Raw genomic sequence first — 16,171 nt, 5'->3', positions numbered from 1 at the left:
TCAATTTTTCTCTTGGTGTTGTTATCTTTCACTTTTTTTAAGGGAAAAAAATCTTCCTGGTTCTGGATCATGAGTCTTGGAACATCGGGTATCAATCATGGATGACGAGAAAATGGTCTAGAATTTATTTGTTTTCTAATATGTACAAAAATAAATAATATATTCTTTTAATTTTTCAAAAATTTTATTTTATTTTATTTTTTCTTCGCCCTTTGGGTTTGGCCGTTTGGGAACGAAAGCTTCATTCTTTGCACGACCACCGTGAAGACCATGGAAGAGATTCTTCTCACCATTCGTTGTTATTAGAAAGGTAATATAATCACGTGTGTTTATCTTGCTAAATGATAACATCATTTGTTAATTTATCCCCAAAAGACTAAAATGGTTCAACATTATTCTTTTTCATAACTAAGCAAAGTTAATATGTTAAATTCTGGGAAACAAGTAAAGTAGAACTTTTGTTTTCTAAATTAAAAAGAATATATATTAAATCTAAAAGATAAACGATGTTAGGTAACTGTAACTAGGTCTACTTTGTCTCAATACCTTGGTGCAGCAAGTTTAATGTGCAATTGGATCTATAATTCAGTGATTATTTTTGTTGAATAACTTTTTGTGGAAAAATAAAAGCTCCACGTTGAATTTATTTTCTAAAATAAAGTGTAGAGACTAGAGAGTCATGTTCAGCGTAGAAGGAGCTTGTGAATGTGTTGAATGATGCAATGGGAGCAAAAAGCCATGGTTTGTGGTTTTAAATAGCAGGGAAGAGGGGTTCCGTAAAAATTCATGTACAATTGTCTTCATATGAAGTTGATAGTTAAGAGTTGTTAGATGACAATTTAATCAAATCTGTTAAATCATTCAACGATTTTTAACTATCAACTTCACATGAAATTAATTGCATATGAGTTTCTATTTGTGAATCATATAAATATGCGTAAAGCTGATTTGTCATTACCATATCAAAGCTATCAATTACCAACTAATAATTAAATTAGTTTTTTAATTTTTTTTATAAGATAATTAAGGTAGTGTTTTAATTTTTAACTTAACTAAATTAGCTAATCGGTTAATTGTGTTAATAAAAACTTGACGTGAAAAATGAATATTTGTATAGCAGAAAATGAATCAAGTTAGAAGAAAGGAAACAAGATTGAAAATGGTAGAGATGCATTCACGAAGAATAGAGAATGGTTAGGCAGAAAATGTAGAGTATGTAGAGTTTGGATAAGTAAGTGAGGAGAAAATGAATATTGGCATTGAAATGTTGAATTGCTTAATGCTTATAAAAATTTTCACGTGTTATTTATATACAACTTGCATGCAGGGACGCTAACAAGTTTTTTTATTAACTAACTTACTACCTAACTTTTGTTAAAAAAAAAAACTTACTACCTAACTGTACAAGACTTTACATGATGATTCAGAGAGTAGCTTATTCCGAAGAAGGTGGATCAGATATCTGTCGGTTCGGTAGGATGGTAAGACTGGATCTTAAGAGCGGTGGGGTGGTACTTGTAAAGGCATTCCAATATTTAGAGTAGAGTGATCATAGACACGAGATGAAAGAATACCCGAGAGTATAGCGAATTTGTTAGGATTTAGAATGGTCATAGACAGATCGGATTGCGAAGGGTCCAAGAGCACTTAAGACATCAAATTTATAACACTAACTGATTTTTAACTAACTTTTTCGGTTAGTATTTCTAATTCTATCAATAATTACTCTATAACTTTAACTTCCAAATTTCATATGCTCAAGTTACATTCCCCTTTAAATTAGAATTGTGATTGTCTAAAAGACCTAATTTAAATAAAAACTTATGTCCTGAAATGAACTAAAATCCATGAACCATTTCTTATGAATTTAACATAATAACAAAAAATATATTAAATACACCACTTTTATACATTTTCTATTTTTATTACTATTTCTTATATTAAAAGTGATTAATAAAAGATTAATTATCCCATCAAAAAAAGTATACCAAAGATGTACAAAAGAGATAGTACAAACATAATAATTCATAAAACAAAAAAGATTACAAATGTGTAGCATGTGAGCGTGTCAGAACTCACACTGTTTCCGGATTGGCGAGAGGGACATGGCATGAACATGTATAGTTAATGATCCACCTATTTACATCATATGATTTGTTACTTTTAATTAACCCCAACACACACACATCTCATCTAGTGGTGGATTCTATATGAACTCGGTGTCCCACAAATGTCATGTTCAAGTAAAATTTCTTATTAAGATTAGAGGATGCAACTAGTTTATAGAATTTTAATACAAGACAATTCTGAAATGTGAATCAGTTTTCAGTAAATTAACAATGAAATCTGAATTGTTCTATGTGATGTCCCAAGCAAATTAAATGAAAGAAAACTGAATAGATATGTAAAAAGTGAATTAGATTAGGAGAGATTAAAATACTAAGGAATTAGATTTAACTTAAGTGACCAAGGAACTGACAGTTAATTGAATTAAAATTTAATCACTTATAGTTTGTTGTGAATTAAATCTTTGCTTGATTGAAGTGAGTGGCAAGAAAATTAATCCGAAAATTTGGACATCTCTAAAACCTTAACTGTTTAATTGCACTCTGGATTTACTGTTTCATGCAATTTGAATCTCAAACCACTCATTTTAGCTTGTCTGACTAGTTTAATCATTCAATTATTGTTGCTTGATCCATTAGTCCTCGTGGAATCGATCCTCACTTACCTGAGGTATTACTTGATACGAACCCGGTGCACTTGTCGGTTAGTTTGTGGTGATTCAAAATCCGCATCATCAGCATTGCCATTAAACCGAAGTCCAAACTTTTAACGAAGAAATGAATCAATCACACAAATAACCACGGGGAATTCATTGTTTTTTGGCTTATAATTTCTCGTTTCATCATATTTTGGAACATTTGAGGCAAATGTTAATATGTTCCTCCAAACATAGGGAGAGAAGTGGAAATACAAATGAATCAAATTCTAATCAAAATATAAAGTTTCTAACAGTGTTGCAGTGTGTATATATATATATACTGTCCAAGATATCATTATAGCTTCAACTGATACTATATAACATAATTGTGATTATCTAAAGCATACGACACAATATATGTATAAGTCACACCTTGAGAAGTAAAAGTCACATGGATCAACTAGTTCATACCTTTATATCTTCCTCATTAAATGATATCCTCATGCCGTAAACTTCATTGAAATCTATTCCTGGGACATCGAGGAAAGCAGGCTTCATTGTAGCTCCATGCATCCAGTCCATTGAGCTCAAACTTCCTGAACTGACACTCTTTGGTAATGGTGGCATGTCTAGAAATTGTTTCTTTTCTTCAATTGAGTTCTCCTCTGTGTTAAGAACAGGAACTTTGATTTCCAGAATATCGGAGAACGGCAAGTCTATTGCTGCCTTTTATAAGAGATCCTTTTCACACTCATAAAACACATCACTCAGAAGCTGTTCCTTTTGAAGAACATCAATATCAGCAGATTTTAGTCCCTGTGAGAAGACATCTTCCCCACAAGATATCATTGAGATGGCTGCTGTCACAGGATCCAGGTTCATGAATGACTCTTCAAAAACAGGTTCCGGGGCTTTGAACAGATCACCCTCTGCTGTCACATACCTTTATATCTCCCTCACTAAATGATCTCCTCATGCCATAAACTTGATCGAAAGCTATTCCTGTGTTGTTTGTCATATTTTGTTGAAGGCATGACAAGAAGCCATTCAACTTGTTACCTGAACCCAACTGCACCCAACATCTTTTCTTAACCGACTTGCATTAATCAGGGCTCTCAATTCCCTGATCCGATCCCACATACCAAACTTGGCATATAGGTTTGATAGCATAACGCAGATCCCAACATTCTGAGGATCTAAGTGAAGTGCTCTTTCAGCTGCCAATTCGCCCAACTCTATGTTCCCACAATCCACACATGCACTGAGTAGAGCTCCCCACATGGAGATGCTACATTTTCCCACTCTCTCATTTAGTATTTCCCATGCCTTGTGCAACTCCCCAGCCCTGCAAAGCAAATCAACCAAACAGCTGTAATGCTCTGGACCAGGATCTAACTTGAATTCATTAGCCATAGATTCAAAATACTTGACACCCTCTTGTACTTGGCCGGTTCGACCACAAGCCGAGATCACCGTAAGAAATGCTATCCCATCTGGTTTGATTCCTTCCACCAACATTTCATTATATAAAGCAATGACTTCTTTGTAGTGTCCATTTCTGCCATACACACCAAGCATTGAAGTCCACAGCACAACATCTCTGCTTCTTTCTTTTTTCACCTCGGTTCCTGCCAACCCGAACACTTGCCATGCCTTCTTCACCATCCCACACTTGCCATACATCTCAATCAGCGCACTCTGCAGAAACACATCACTCTCTATGTCCCGTATCGTACGCAGCAAATAACTATGCAGTTGTCTACCCAATTCAATGGCGGATAAACCGGTGCATGCACGTAAAGCCGCTGAGAGTGTAAAGTGATCGTACTTCAATTTCAAGACTGGCATCTTCCTAACTAGTTCAAGCTGTTCAACCCAGAAACCAGCATGGACATAACCGGACAAAAGTGCATTGGCACAAACGGTGTTCTTGTGAGGAGTTTCATCAAACACAAGGACTGCATCTTTCAAAGTGGACAATTTAGAGTAGAGATCAATGAGAGCACTGGCCACAAACACACTAGAGGACCAACCCGATTTTGCCAGGTGAGCATGTATCTGTTTGGGAAAGTGAACATCTGCGAGTGTAGAGGAAGCATTTAAGGTGCTGCAGAAAGCGTAGGTATCCAAAGGAATGGCATTGGAGTGCATGAAGGAGAAGGTAGTGAGAGCGAGAAAGGGGAGGCCCATGCGAGAAGAATCAGAGATGATGGCATTGAAGTGTATGGGGTTGGTGGAGTTGATGCTGATGCATCTCAAGAACTTGTTCATCAGTGTTTGAAGCTTCTTATTAGCAAAAGAATGGGGGCACCCGGCGGCGTATGTGGCCATCATTCCTGTGTGAAGACGGTGGCACCGAAAGAGGATGCCCCTCCTCACCAGGTACCCATGCACTTTCTTCATGTCTAATCTTTCATGTTTATGATGACGACATTTCCGCAAAAATTGAATTACATAATCAAATATCAGGTTGGAGTTGGACATGTCAAAGTAGAATAATATGGAGTTGGAGTCAACAAACACCAGTACACCACACTATAAACCAAGGTTCTGAGAACCGGACCGATTATCAAACCGCTCTAGTCACTGATTCACTGGTTTACTAGTCCAACCGGTCCAACCGTAGTCCAACCGAAAAAACCGTTTTAGAATAAAATAATAAATAAATTATAGAACAACTCTCATCAACACAATAAAAACATTCAATAAATCATCAACACAATAAAAATTATAGAACATGTTTATTGCTATATTATAAAATTACAAAACATGTTTGTTTAATAGTTAATACATTGACAGTATTAAATGTTTTTCAAGCATCCAATCAAATGTGTTTTCAAATGATGGTAAAAATTTATAAATTGAGTTGTGTAAACCATCTTTAGAAAGATACCTAAAATAGGATCGATCCTTTGGCTTCTAAAACCTAAAACAGCCTCCATCACCAGTTCATTGTGCGGATGGTTTTCAATGTTGGAAGTTACTCCACTCCCAACTTTGAGCTGCTCCCTAATAAAGTTTCAAGTAGATAATTCAAAACATATTAATACTATGGCTCAAAACATATTAAAGCTTGAGGTGTATGCATGTATTCAGTGAAATCGAAGCAAAACTAACCGTGAGAAGAACGTTAAAACTTATTCGTGGTTTTTATAGAAAGCATTCCATCTGTTTACAAGCATCAAATATAAACAGCTCAAATTCTCATCAATAAAATATGAAAATTATGTAGATGTTTTTTCCTCTCTAAAATGAATAGTCCAATTGTTAAGTTACCCCAGTTGTCAGCATCATCGTTGGAAGAAAACCTCAGCTTGAAATTCCTCTAAGCAGCTTCCATTACCAGTATCAGAGACTACTCACAAAAACTAATATTATGAGAATCACCGAGAGTCTGAAATCAACCTATTATACATCAAACGCCAAAAGATGCACCATCAAGTTTTTAACATAGTTTTCACAAGGTTATCACAAAAATTAACATGCTTTAACAAAGATTAACAAAGTTTTCAACCAAATTTTAACAAGCTCAGCACAATGATTAACAACAAAATCAAGAAACTTTAACAAAATTTAACAACAGACAAAAAAAAAGTAAGAACCAGCAAGAACAAGCCAGTAATCAATTTATTAGTATCAATTTATCATCAATCAATAAGCCAGTAACAGGGTTAATCAGTCAAAAACAGGCCAGAACAAGCCAGAGAAGTGAGCAAAGCCAATCAACCAAGAACAAGCACTAAGCACTGACAGAGCATCCAATTAACTCAAGCACAAAGTAAAAAAAAAAAAAAAGCAACACATTACTTAATCAATAATCATCAATCAATGAAAGCACAAAAACACCAGCAGTGAGAACACTAGCAGTGTGCATTAAAAAACGACGATCACTGACCATCGAAGAACAAGCACGAAGAGGGTTTGATTTCTGAACAGACAATAAAATAAACACGAAGAACAAGCACTAGATTGGAATGGAGCGAAGTAGCGAACGCCGATAGCACGAAGACGGAAGTTCTTGAGTGCAACGGAGGCGGCAACAGCAGTCTCTCACTCTGACAGACGGCGAAAAGATTGGAATGGAGAAGGGTTTTTTTGTTGGTTGAGCTTCTGCTCTCTGAACTCGAAGGAAGGAGATTGGAATGGAAAAGGGTTTTTCTTCAATAAAATCACAAAACGTTCAATAATCAATCATCCTGTGATTTGATTTCGGAACAGAGCATTAAAAAAAATGAAGAACAGGTGAGCGTGAGCACTGACCTTCGGTCTCAGACGGCGAGCACGACGGCGAGCAGAGTCATCAGACGAAGACGAAGACGAAGACGACGGACGCTCGAGGAAGAAACAGCGTGCCTGCGACTGGTGAGTCTGAGAGCGTACAGGGGTCAGTGCGACGGACGGCGCGGCGGCAATAGAGGCACAAGGCGGTGGTGGAGGCTAGGGTTGCGGGCAGCAGTTCCTTGTTGTTGCTCTCTGAAATCTGAATTCTGAAGGAAGGGGCTTGGGGGGCACAAGGCCGGGGGTTGGCATCTCTCTCTCAGTTTTTTAACGAACGACGTCGTGTTACTTAGACCGGACGGTAACGGTTCCGATTCAACGGCCACATCCGGTTTTTAATTGAACGGTTTTAGACAATAAACCAAACCGTTAAAGCTGTCGGCTCAGAGTCGGACCGGTCCGATCGATCGATCCGGTCCGATTTTTAGAACTATGCTATAAACTAATGTTTCGAGAATCGAACCAGATGATCCGATTCGGTTGAAGTAAGAAACCATTGGAAAAAAACCGGCAAAAAATCGATTAACCAATAAATTGCTTGAATCGGACGGTTTTTTCGGTTTTCAATTTTAAAAATATAAAATAAATATATAAACCCTCTCCTTGAGTTGCTAAAATCGTATTAAGGTGCTGCTTTTTCTGTTTTTGTTTATTTTTGCTTAATTTGTTAAAATTCTGAGTTGATATTCTTATTCTAAGTTGCTGATTTTCTAAAATAATTTTGTATTTTGAGTTGGAATTATTGCTGATGTGATTCTGAATTTAGTTTGAATTTTTTGTTTAATTTTTTGTTTTTTAATTCTCTGGCTTTGGATGCTGTGAAGCTTTTGGATTCTGAGTTTTGTTGAGTACTTGATTAGTATCGAAAATACAAATTGATACGTCACCCTTATCCTCGGTTGCGCAATAAGCTCGGCACGTGAATCATAAAGCTCGCCCGGAATACTCGGTATGTGAGCAGATAAGCTCGACCTTACCCATTCGAATGAAAAGACACGTGCATCATAAAGCTCGGTCCCGTATCAGCCGTCCGAAAAGCTCGGCACGTGATTAGGACCGAAGCAGCATCACCCAACTGAAAATAAGAAACGTGCTCAGCAGGTTTATAGCACCAAAACAGAATATCATAACCAACCTACAAACTAGGACTTATCCATTAACGGGTAAAAACCAACTCCTATAAAACCTAGATGATACGCTCGGCTAGGTCTCAGGTTCTATCACTCTTATTCTCTCACTCTTATTCTCTCACTCTTTTCTCTTAACTCACTCACCGTGAATCACTACTGACTTGAGCGTCGGAGTATCTTGTGCAGGTATTCCCGCCGCGGTGTTTGACTTCCGGCCGACGTCAAGCTCTTCCTCCTCGGTGTCAACTCACTCGGAAGCGCTTAAGCTCGGCCTCCCTAGTGTTCGGACGAACCACTTGGTGCCCACCGTGGGGCCCGGAATACATCTAACCCCATTTTTCCTTCGTCTAGTCTTCTATTTTATTTTGCAGGATTCCCGATCCTCGGACATGGCTGACAAGGAAAATCCACAACTCTCACAGGATGACCTCCTGGCTCAGATCGCCGAGCTTCAGGCGGAGGTACGGAGGATAGCCGAGCTCTCAACACAAAACAATGGAGAGAACTCCAAAGGCTCGGCTCAAAGTGCGGCGGACCCTTTAAACATCGTCCCGCCAAAAGAAAAGCTCACCCTCGACAACCCTTTCTCCGAGGAGATCACGAATTACCAGATGCCAAAAAACTTTACGCTGCCCACCGCGCTGGAGCCGTACAAGGGGTTCGGCGACCCCCGAGCCCATGTGAAGAAGTTCCAATCGATGATGTTCTTCAACGGCCCGAACAATGAGCCCGTCCTCTGTCGAGCGTTTCCCACTTACCTAGATGGTGCTGCATTACTCTGGTTTTCTAAACTTTCTGCAGGTTCGATTTCCTCCTTTGAAGACCTCGCCAGATCATTCATTGATTACTTTGAAGACCTCGCCAGATCATTCATTGATTACTTCGCTGCATCAAGAATCTATGTACATGGCTCAGACTATCTCGGCACCATCAAACAGGGTCAGCACGAGAGTCTGAAAGACTACATGACCAGATTCGCTGACGCCACTATGGAGATCCAAGACTTGGACCCGGCCGTTCACCTGCACGCTCTCAAGGCTGGCCTCAGGCCTGGCAAATTTCGGGAGACCATTGCCATAACAAAACCAAAGACGCTAGAGGAATTCCGAGAAAGGGCGGCTGGGCAAATGGAGATTGAAGAACTCAGAGAAGCCCAGAAATCAGACAAACAGCCACATCGGAGAGATGAGGAAAGGACTTTCAGATCGCCAGGCAACAGGGACACCAAGAAACCTCCTAAGCCCGCGTCAAAGTACAACACATACACCAGATTCAACACCAGAAGAGAGAACATCATCAGAGAAATCCTCAACGCCAAAATCATAAAGCCACCAGCCCGAGCAGGGAACTACCAGGATCAACGATTCGTGGACAAGATAAAGCATTGTGCCTTCCACCGAAAGTTCGGTCATACTACAGATGACTGCATCGTTGCAAAGGACCTCCTGGAAAGACTAGCACGCCAAGGGCTCCTGGACAGATACATCGAGACCCGGAAGGGCAGAGGAGGAAACTCGGACAGGATAGAGCATAAGCAAGCAACGGCCGACGACAAAAAAGAGAGGACGACTCCTGATCCGCCAAGAGTAGTCATCAACCACATATCGGGAGGATTTGCAGGCGGAGGAGGAACAAGCTCGGCCAGGAAGCGAAGCTATAGAGCAATGCTGGCAATCGAAGGAACCATACAACCAAGGAAGGACAAAGAACCAGACGTCACAATATCCTTCAACCAAACAGACTTCAAATCGGCAAGCCCTAACCTCGACGACCCCGTGGTAATCTCCATCCAGGTCGGAGAGCTGTTGGTAAGAAAAACATTGTTAGATCCAGATAGTAGTGCTGACGTTTTATTTTACTCTACTTTTACAAAAATGAAATTATCAGAGAAATTGATACAACCCTCCTCTGGAGAGCTAATTGGGTTCTCCGGAGAGAGAGTCCCCATCATGGGGCACATATGGCTAAAGAACACGATGGGAGAGATCCCTATGTCAAAATCAATCGATATTCAATATCTAATAGTAAACTGTTATAGCCCTTATAATATTATACTTGGGAGACCCGCACTGAACATATTCAGGGCAGTGGTGTCCACATTACACCTGTGTGTCAAGTTTTCAGTGCAGGAAAACAAGATCGCTACGGTGTACGCCGACCATCAAGAAGCTCGGCAGTGTTACAACGCTGGTCTAAAACCAGTCCAAACAGAACAGGAAGCTCGGCCCCAGGTTCAAACAATCCACACGACGGCCAACTCAGCAACACTAGCCGATCTAGACCCAAGGGAAGACCTCGGCGAAAGACCTCGGCCAATGGACAATCTTCAACAAGTAACACTAACAGCAGACGACAAACAATGCACATATGTCGGAGAGGCATTAGAAGGGGCAGACCGAGCAAGACTCATTCACATACTGCGTCAGAACGCCGACCTTTTTGCATGGACATCAGATGACATGCCCGGAATCAACCCAGAAGTCATCTGCCACAAGCTAGCAATCGACAAAACAATCCGACCAGTTGCACAGAAGAAAAGGAACCTCGGAGAAGAGAAAAAACAAGCAGCACTCGAAGAAACCCAGAAGCTCCTCAATGCAGGTTTCATCAGAGAGATTCGCTTCACCACATGGTTGTCCAACGTGGTAATGGTAAGGAAGAGCTCAGGTAAATGGCGCATGTGCGTCGACTTTACAAACTTAAATAAAGCTTGCCCTAAAGATGCATATCCACTGCCTTGCATTGATAAATTAGTTGATAACGCCTCTGGTTTCAAAGCTTTGAGTTTTATGGATGCATACTCTGGCTATAACCAGATTCTAATGCACCCAGAAGACCAAAGCAAAACAGCTTTTATAACAGAACATGGGAATTTTTGTTACAAGGTAATGCCCTTTGGCCTAAAGAATGCAGGTGCGACATATCAAAGGCTAATGGACAAGGTGTTCCAACAACAGATAGGTCGCAACATGGAGGTCTACGTAGATGACATGGTAGCAAAAACACCTATGCAGGGGTCACACTGTGACGACCTAGTAGAAATCTTCAGACAACTCTGAACATATAACATGAGACTCAATCCAGACAAATGTGCGTTCGGAGTACAAGGAGGGAAGTTCCTGGGATTCATGTTAACATCTCGAGGCATCGAGGCCAACCCAGAAAAGTGCAAGGCCGTGTTGAACATGACAAGCCCAAAAACGGTAAAGGAAGTCCAGCAACTTGCAGGACGAATAGCTGCCCTGTCACGTTTCCTACCTGCAGTGGCAAACCGGTCTTATCACTTTTTCCAGACATTCTCTAAAGGCAGGAAGTTCAACTGGACAGACGAATGCGAAAATGCTTTTACCGAACTTAAACAACACTTAACATCACCACCAATCCTCCAAAGACCAGAGACAGGTAACCCACTGTATTTATACCTATCAGTATCTAACCATGCTATAAGCTCGGTTTTAGTAACAGAAACAGGAAGAAAGCAAAGCCCAATATACTTCATCAGTAGGGTGCTACAACCAACAGAAACAAGGTACCCAAAGATAGAACAACTGGCGCTAGCACTAATCACCACAGCAAGAAGACTGCGGCACTATTTTTAGAGCCACACAATCATAGTACGAACGGACCAACCGCTAAGGCAGATATTAACCAGACCCGAGCTCGCCGGCAGATTGATAAAGTGGTCGGTCGAGCTCTCCGAGTTCGACATCCAGTACGAATCAAGGAAAACACTGAAGTCACAGGTGCTAGCCGACTTTATATCGGTGATGACTAATGACACACGTAATACAGAGGTCAGTTGGAGCATACATGTGGATGGGGCGTCAAACAAAGAAGGCAGTGGGGCAGGGATACTACTAAAAGAAGGAGACAAGGTGGTGGCCGAGCAGTCACTACAGTTCCGCTTCAACGCAAGCAACAATCAGGCAGAATATGAGGCCCTACTTGCTGGGCTAAAGCTCGCCCTACAACTACAAATACCCCGAATAACAGCCTACTGCGACTCTTCCTTGGTGGTACATCAAATAAAGGGCGAATTTCAGGTAAAAGATCCTTTGTTAGAGAAATATTGGCTCATAACAAAGGATCTAATTTCAAAATTTAAAGAATTTGATATTATCCATGTAAACCGAGAACAAAACACCAGGGCCGATGTGTTATCTAAGTTAGCCACAACACGGCAAGCCGAAAACACATCGGCACTGTCCCAGCTAACACTTGACAAACCAAGTTTTGAGCAAGATACAATTTTGAGTATTACACAGGTCCCAGATTGGCGAACACCTTTTTTCGATTACATTAATACAGGCACCATTCCAAATGATGAGCCGAACTTGCCACTCTTCCGAAGAAGAGCAAGCTTCTATACAGTGCTCGGAAACACCCTATACAGGCGAGGACACTCACAACCATTGCTCAAGTGCATCAGCAACGAGGAAGCCGAGGAGGTTATGGCTGAAGCGCATGAAGGAGTCTGCGGCAACCATATCGGCGGCCGAGCATTAGCAGCAAAGATCTTGCGAACAGGATACTATTGGCCGACGATAAAACGGGACTGCATCACAAAAGTCAAAGCATGTGATAATTGTCAAAAGCATGCCACCCTCTCAAAGATCCCAGCCGAGGAGCTCCATACCATAGAGGTAAGCTGGCCTTTCGATAGGTGGGGATTGGATATCCTTGGACCCTTTCCGAAAGCGCCAGGCCAGGTAAAGTTCCTCTTAGTGTCAATTGATTATTTCTCTAAGTGGATAGAAGCACAACCACTAGCGCACATAACATCAGAAAAAGTGCGATCTTTTCTATGGAAAAATACCATATGCAGATTCGGTATCCCAAGAGAAATAATCTCGGATAACGGAAGACAATTTACAGACCATAAGCTCGCCACCTTTCTGACAAATTTTAACATCAAACATCACTTCAGCTCAGTAGAGCACCCGCAGACTAACGGACAAGTTGAATCAGCTAACAGAATTATCTTGCAGGGATTAAAGAAAAAGCTCGGCGAAGCTAAAGGGGAGTGGGCCGACCTCATTCCAGAAATTCTATGGAGTTACAACACCAGCATTCAATCTGCCACAGGGGAAACTCCCTTCAAATTGGTATATGGCGCAGAAGCGCTTATTCCAGTAGAGGTCAGCGTCCCAACGTTAAGGACCGAGCTCTATAATCAACCAAACAATCAACAAGCTCGGTCAGCCGAACTGGACCTCGTAGAAGAAGACAGAGACATCTCCGCCATAAAGCAGCGAGCCAGAAAACGATACCTAGAGCAAAGACACCACAAAAGAGTAGTTCACAGGTCCTTCAACAATGGAGACCTTGTACTCAGACGAACAGAAGATGCGCGGAAACCACCAGCACATGGCAAATTAGCGGCAAATTGGGAAGGTCCTTTCCGAGTTCTTCAAAACCTCGGAAAGGGGGCTTACAAATTAGAAACCCTTAGAGGAGAGCAACTTCCAGGAACATGGAACGTCTCCTCTCTAAGGGAATATCAATCATGACATAGCCTGTGTAATAGCGAATGATGGTACTCTTTTTTCCTTCCGACGGTTTTTTCCCAAAACGCAAGGGTTTTACTCGGAAAGGGTTTTAATGAGGCCGGACGCAACAAATCATTGTACCCATACAACCTAATGTACAATCAAAACAGTTCTCATTTAGACAGTTAGCATACATTTTAGTTAGTAAACGCACCATCCGAACATTATCCTCGGAACACTAACATCATAAGCCGAGCATATTCCTCGGAAAACTCCCATCATAAGAATAAGTCAAAGTGTTTCCAATTAACAAACTAACCCGAGCTTCATACTCGGAAAACAACACGCGCATACCGAGCATACTGCTCGGGAGATGTACAAACAAACATTATCATCAAACAAATCTTAAAGCGCTTCCATTCAAAAAGATAAATACTACATTAGAACAGCTATTCACATTTCTGACAAGTTCACTTAAGCAAAGAACGGCTTAGGCCATCTTCAATACATACACACGACTGTTTCCAACACATAGTCATAAATTCATTCAAAATATCAACCTCTTTTCATAATTAAGCCGAGCTATATGCTCGGAAAACAAAAGTATCACTACCGATAACAATATTCGGAATTACCCAGAAAAGCAAAAAAGTTCTAAAAGAGCCACAATACTACATACGAAGCTCACAAATTTTAACTAAGAGCCTACTCGACTTTGTCACCAATGCTGGATCCTTCACCTTCATCAGCAACAACAGGTTCGTCCTCCACAAGCTGCCCACCCACAACCACCTTCGTCGCATCAAGCTTATCCACATCCGACTCAGGAAACAGCACCCGCACTTGAGAAACAGCACATTCAAACCCTTGTGCAAAGGCCTTGTAGACTTCGGTCTGCAACTCCTTAACCCTTGACCCCAAGCGGTCATTCTCAACCTTAAAAGTCCTTACCTCCTCCGTAGAAGTAAGCCGAAGGCGCTTCTCCTCAGACAGCTCAGAAGACAGCTTAGAGATGGTCCTCTCTTTCTCCTCCAAAGCCATAGAGAGCTTGCCAACATCCAAAGCAGACTTATTCTCTTTTTCAAGAGCAAGCTCTTCAGCACGGCCAACAGCCACGATGCGCGCACCAATCACCTAAGACATATTATAACATCGTCACAGCAATAACAGCATCATAACAGCAACGTATAAATAAGTCACAAACACCTACCTGAAGAAAACGACTAACTCCTACATGCCTGATGTCTTCAATCATCTTCATATCGTCCGGAAAGCAGCAAAGTTCATCCGCCATAACAGAAAAGGGATACAACTTACCCCATAAAGACCGACTATGTACGTCCTCTGAATACCCATGCAGTTTCTTCTGAGACTCATAAGCAGACTCCACTCGCTGAAGCTCCATAGAAGACTCTCCGTCCTTCAGGAAAGCCTCAGCAATCTTCTCTTTTGCAAGACCCCTCTTTCATTTAGACTTAAGGGCAGGCTCCGGCTGAATCACAAGACCTTTATCAGCATTGGTAGCCGAACTCTCCTTTTCGGCTTTCCTCCGCTGACTGAAGAATGACTTCAGACCAGCAGTGGTAATCGTAGGCGCCTTGTCACCTGCACAGAGGGCCAACAGAATAAGAACAAACAAGGACAAAACGAACAAACAAAGCAAAAACAACTAATTTACCTAGATATCTCAGAACCGCCTCTCTATCAAGATCCCATTTTAACAACTCGGACACAGATAGTAACCCCTTTGGGCCCAACTCCTCAAACAGAAACTCCATCACAAGTTGATCATCAACCGACCTATCATCCACGTCTAAGGCTTGCACAGGTTCGGAACACCAATATAAAGGGAACTTCTCAACAAGAAACTCATTTAGATAGAACGGAAACTCCTCGGGTACACTTCTCACTTTAACATACATGGTTTTAAAATCCTTAAAAGAAGACTTGTAGAGACCGAAGATAGCACGACGGGGGTAACTACTAAGATTAACCCAAAGACCTCGATTAACCCCCTTAGCCTGAAACAAAGAGAAGAACAACCGAAGAGAGGGCGGCTGCTCAAGGAATTCCATCAAAATCTCAAACGCCCTGACAAACCCCCATGAATTAGGGTGAAGCTGGCTCGGGGCACAATTCAACCAGTATAAAACACCACATTGAAACTCGGTGAAGGGAAGTCTAACTTCTAGTTCAGTAAGCAAGCAACTATACATATAGAAAAAAGCCCAGTCATTACGACAATGGAAGACGCGGTCATCAGAATCACAAGGCAGTATCTCTATCTTAATCTTACTACCACTCCTAACCCAAACATTAGAACCCAGCACTTCAACAGACTCCTTATCACTAAACTGAGAAACGTAACCCCTAACCTTAGTATCAACCCAACTATATGGATCACCCCCAACAAACTCAAACTTCTCTTCTTCCATGGAAAGACCAAAAACCAAAATGAATAAGGGAGAAGGAGGAAGAACGCAAATCAGCACTCACCTTTTTTGCTCATTCTCTCCAAATCGCTGAAATCACCAACACAGAAAAAGAAACAAAGAGAAACCAAGGTAGAC

General features: G+C 41.1%; 4 protein-coding genes across 9 annotated transcripts; 1 reads left to right on the top strand and 3 right to left on the bottom strand.

The window, feature by feature from the left end:
* Positions 1 to 2,874: 2,874 nt before the first annotated feature.
* Positions 2,875 to 7,243, bottom strand: LOC107605907 (putative pentatricopeptide repeat-containing protein At1g03510). 6 transcript variants are annotated; one of them, XM_088493226.1, is made up of 6 exons: positions 6,965 to 7,243; positions 6,600 to 6,862; positions 5,981 to 6,109; positions 5,822 to 5,872; positions 5,598 to 5,713; positions 2,875 to 5,298 (listed from the first exon to the last, which is right to left on the bottom strand). In XM_088493226.1, the coding sequence occupies exon 6, from the start codon at positions 5,186 to 5,188 to the stop codon at positions 3,752 to 3,754; it is 1,437 nt and encodes a 478-aa protein (XP_088349352.1). In that variant the 5' UTR covers positions 5,189 to 5,298; positions 5,598 to 5,713; positions 5,822 to 5,872; positions 5,981 to 6,109; positions 6,600 to 6,862; positions 6,965 to 7,243; the 3' UTR covers positions 2,875 to 3,751. The 6 variants fall into 6 exon arrangements, 5 of the variants coding, with proteins under 5 accessions (XP_088349352.1, XP_016163337.1, XP_020961935.1 ...); XM_016307851.3 differs by having other exon boundaries at positions 2,875 to 5,306; positions 6,965 to 7,207; XM_021106276.2 differs by lacking the exon at positions 6,600 to 6,862 and having other exon boundaries at positions 2,875 to 5,306; positions 6,965 to 7,221.
* LOC107607695 (CCT motif family protein) lies at positions 2,965 to 3,738 on the bottom strand. The gene is given in 2 exon segments (XM_088495005.1): positions 2,965 to 3,647; positions 3,683 to 3,738. Coding segments are annotated over 2 exon segments (543 nt in total). The 3' UTR covers positions 2,965 to 3,160.
* Positions 7,244 to 8,501: 1,258 nt separating the features above from the next.
* Positions 8,502 to 11,171, top strand: LOC148554141 (uncharacterized). The gene is made up of 2 exons (XM_088495004.1): positions 8,502 to 10,763; positions 10,929 to 11,171. Exons 1-2 carry the CDS (start codon positions 8,502 to 8,504, stop codon positions 11,169 to 11,171), a joined length of 2,505 nt encoding a protein of 834 aa, XP_088351130.1.
* Positions 11,172 to 14,306: 3,135 nt separating this feature from the next.
* On the bottom strand, positions 14,307 to 15,006 carry LOC148554140 (uncharacterized). The gene is made up of 2 exons (XM_088493120.1): positions 14,812 to 15,006; positions 14,307 to 14,735 (listed from the first exon to the last, which is right to left on the bottom strand). Exons 1-2 carry the CDS (start codon positions 15,004 to 15,006, stop codon positions 14,307 to 14,309), a joined length of 624 nt encoding a protein of 207 aa, XP_088349246.1.
* Positions 15,007 to 16,171: the final 1,165 nt, after the last annotated feature.

The sequence above is a fragment of the Arachis ipaensis genome, chromosome B7, assembly GCF_059453495.1.
Source record: "Arachis ipaensis isolate K30076 ecotype BB chromosome B7, ASM5945349v1, whole genome shotgun sequence".
Classification (NCBI taxonomy): domain Eukaryota; kingdom Viridiplantae; phylum Streptophyta; class Magnoliopsida; order Fabales; family Fabaceae; genus Arachis; species Arachis ipaensis.
The sequence above is the reverse complement of the archived record's forward strand: the minus strand, read 5'-3'. Positions and strand labels throughout refer to the sequence as shown.

What these genes read in the sequence shown, in the direction of transcription:
- LOC107605907 (XM_088493226.1), bottom strand. Translation starts at nt 5,188, where the DNA reads ATGTCCAACTCCAACCTGATATTTGATTATGTAATTCAATTTTTGCGG.
- LOC148554141 (XM_088495004.1), top strand. Translation starts at nt 8,502, where the DNA reads ATGGCTGACAAGGAAAATCCACAACTCTCACAGGATGACCTCCTGGCT. An exon ending in GGTTGTCCAACGTGGTAATG is followed by an intron (nt 10,764 to 10,928) that starts GTAAGGAAGAGC and finishes GGCTATAACCAG; the next exon opens with ATTCTAATGCACCCAGAAGA.
- LOC148554140 (XM_088493120.1), bottom strand. Translation starts at nt 15,006, where the DNA reads ATGGAGCTTCAGCGAGTGGAGTCTGCTTATGAGTCTCAGAAGAAACTG. An exon ending in GAGTTAGTCGTTTTCTTCAG is followed by an intron (nt 14,736 to 14,811) that starts GTAGGTGTTTGT and finishes AATATGTCTTAG; the next exon opens with GTGATTGGTGCGCGCATCGT.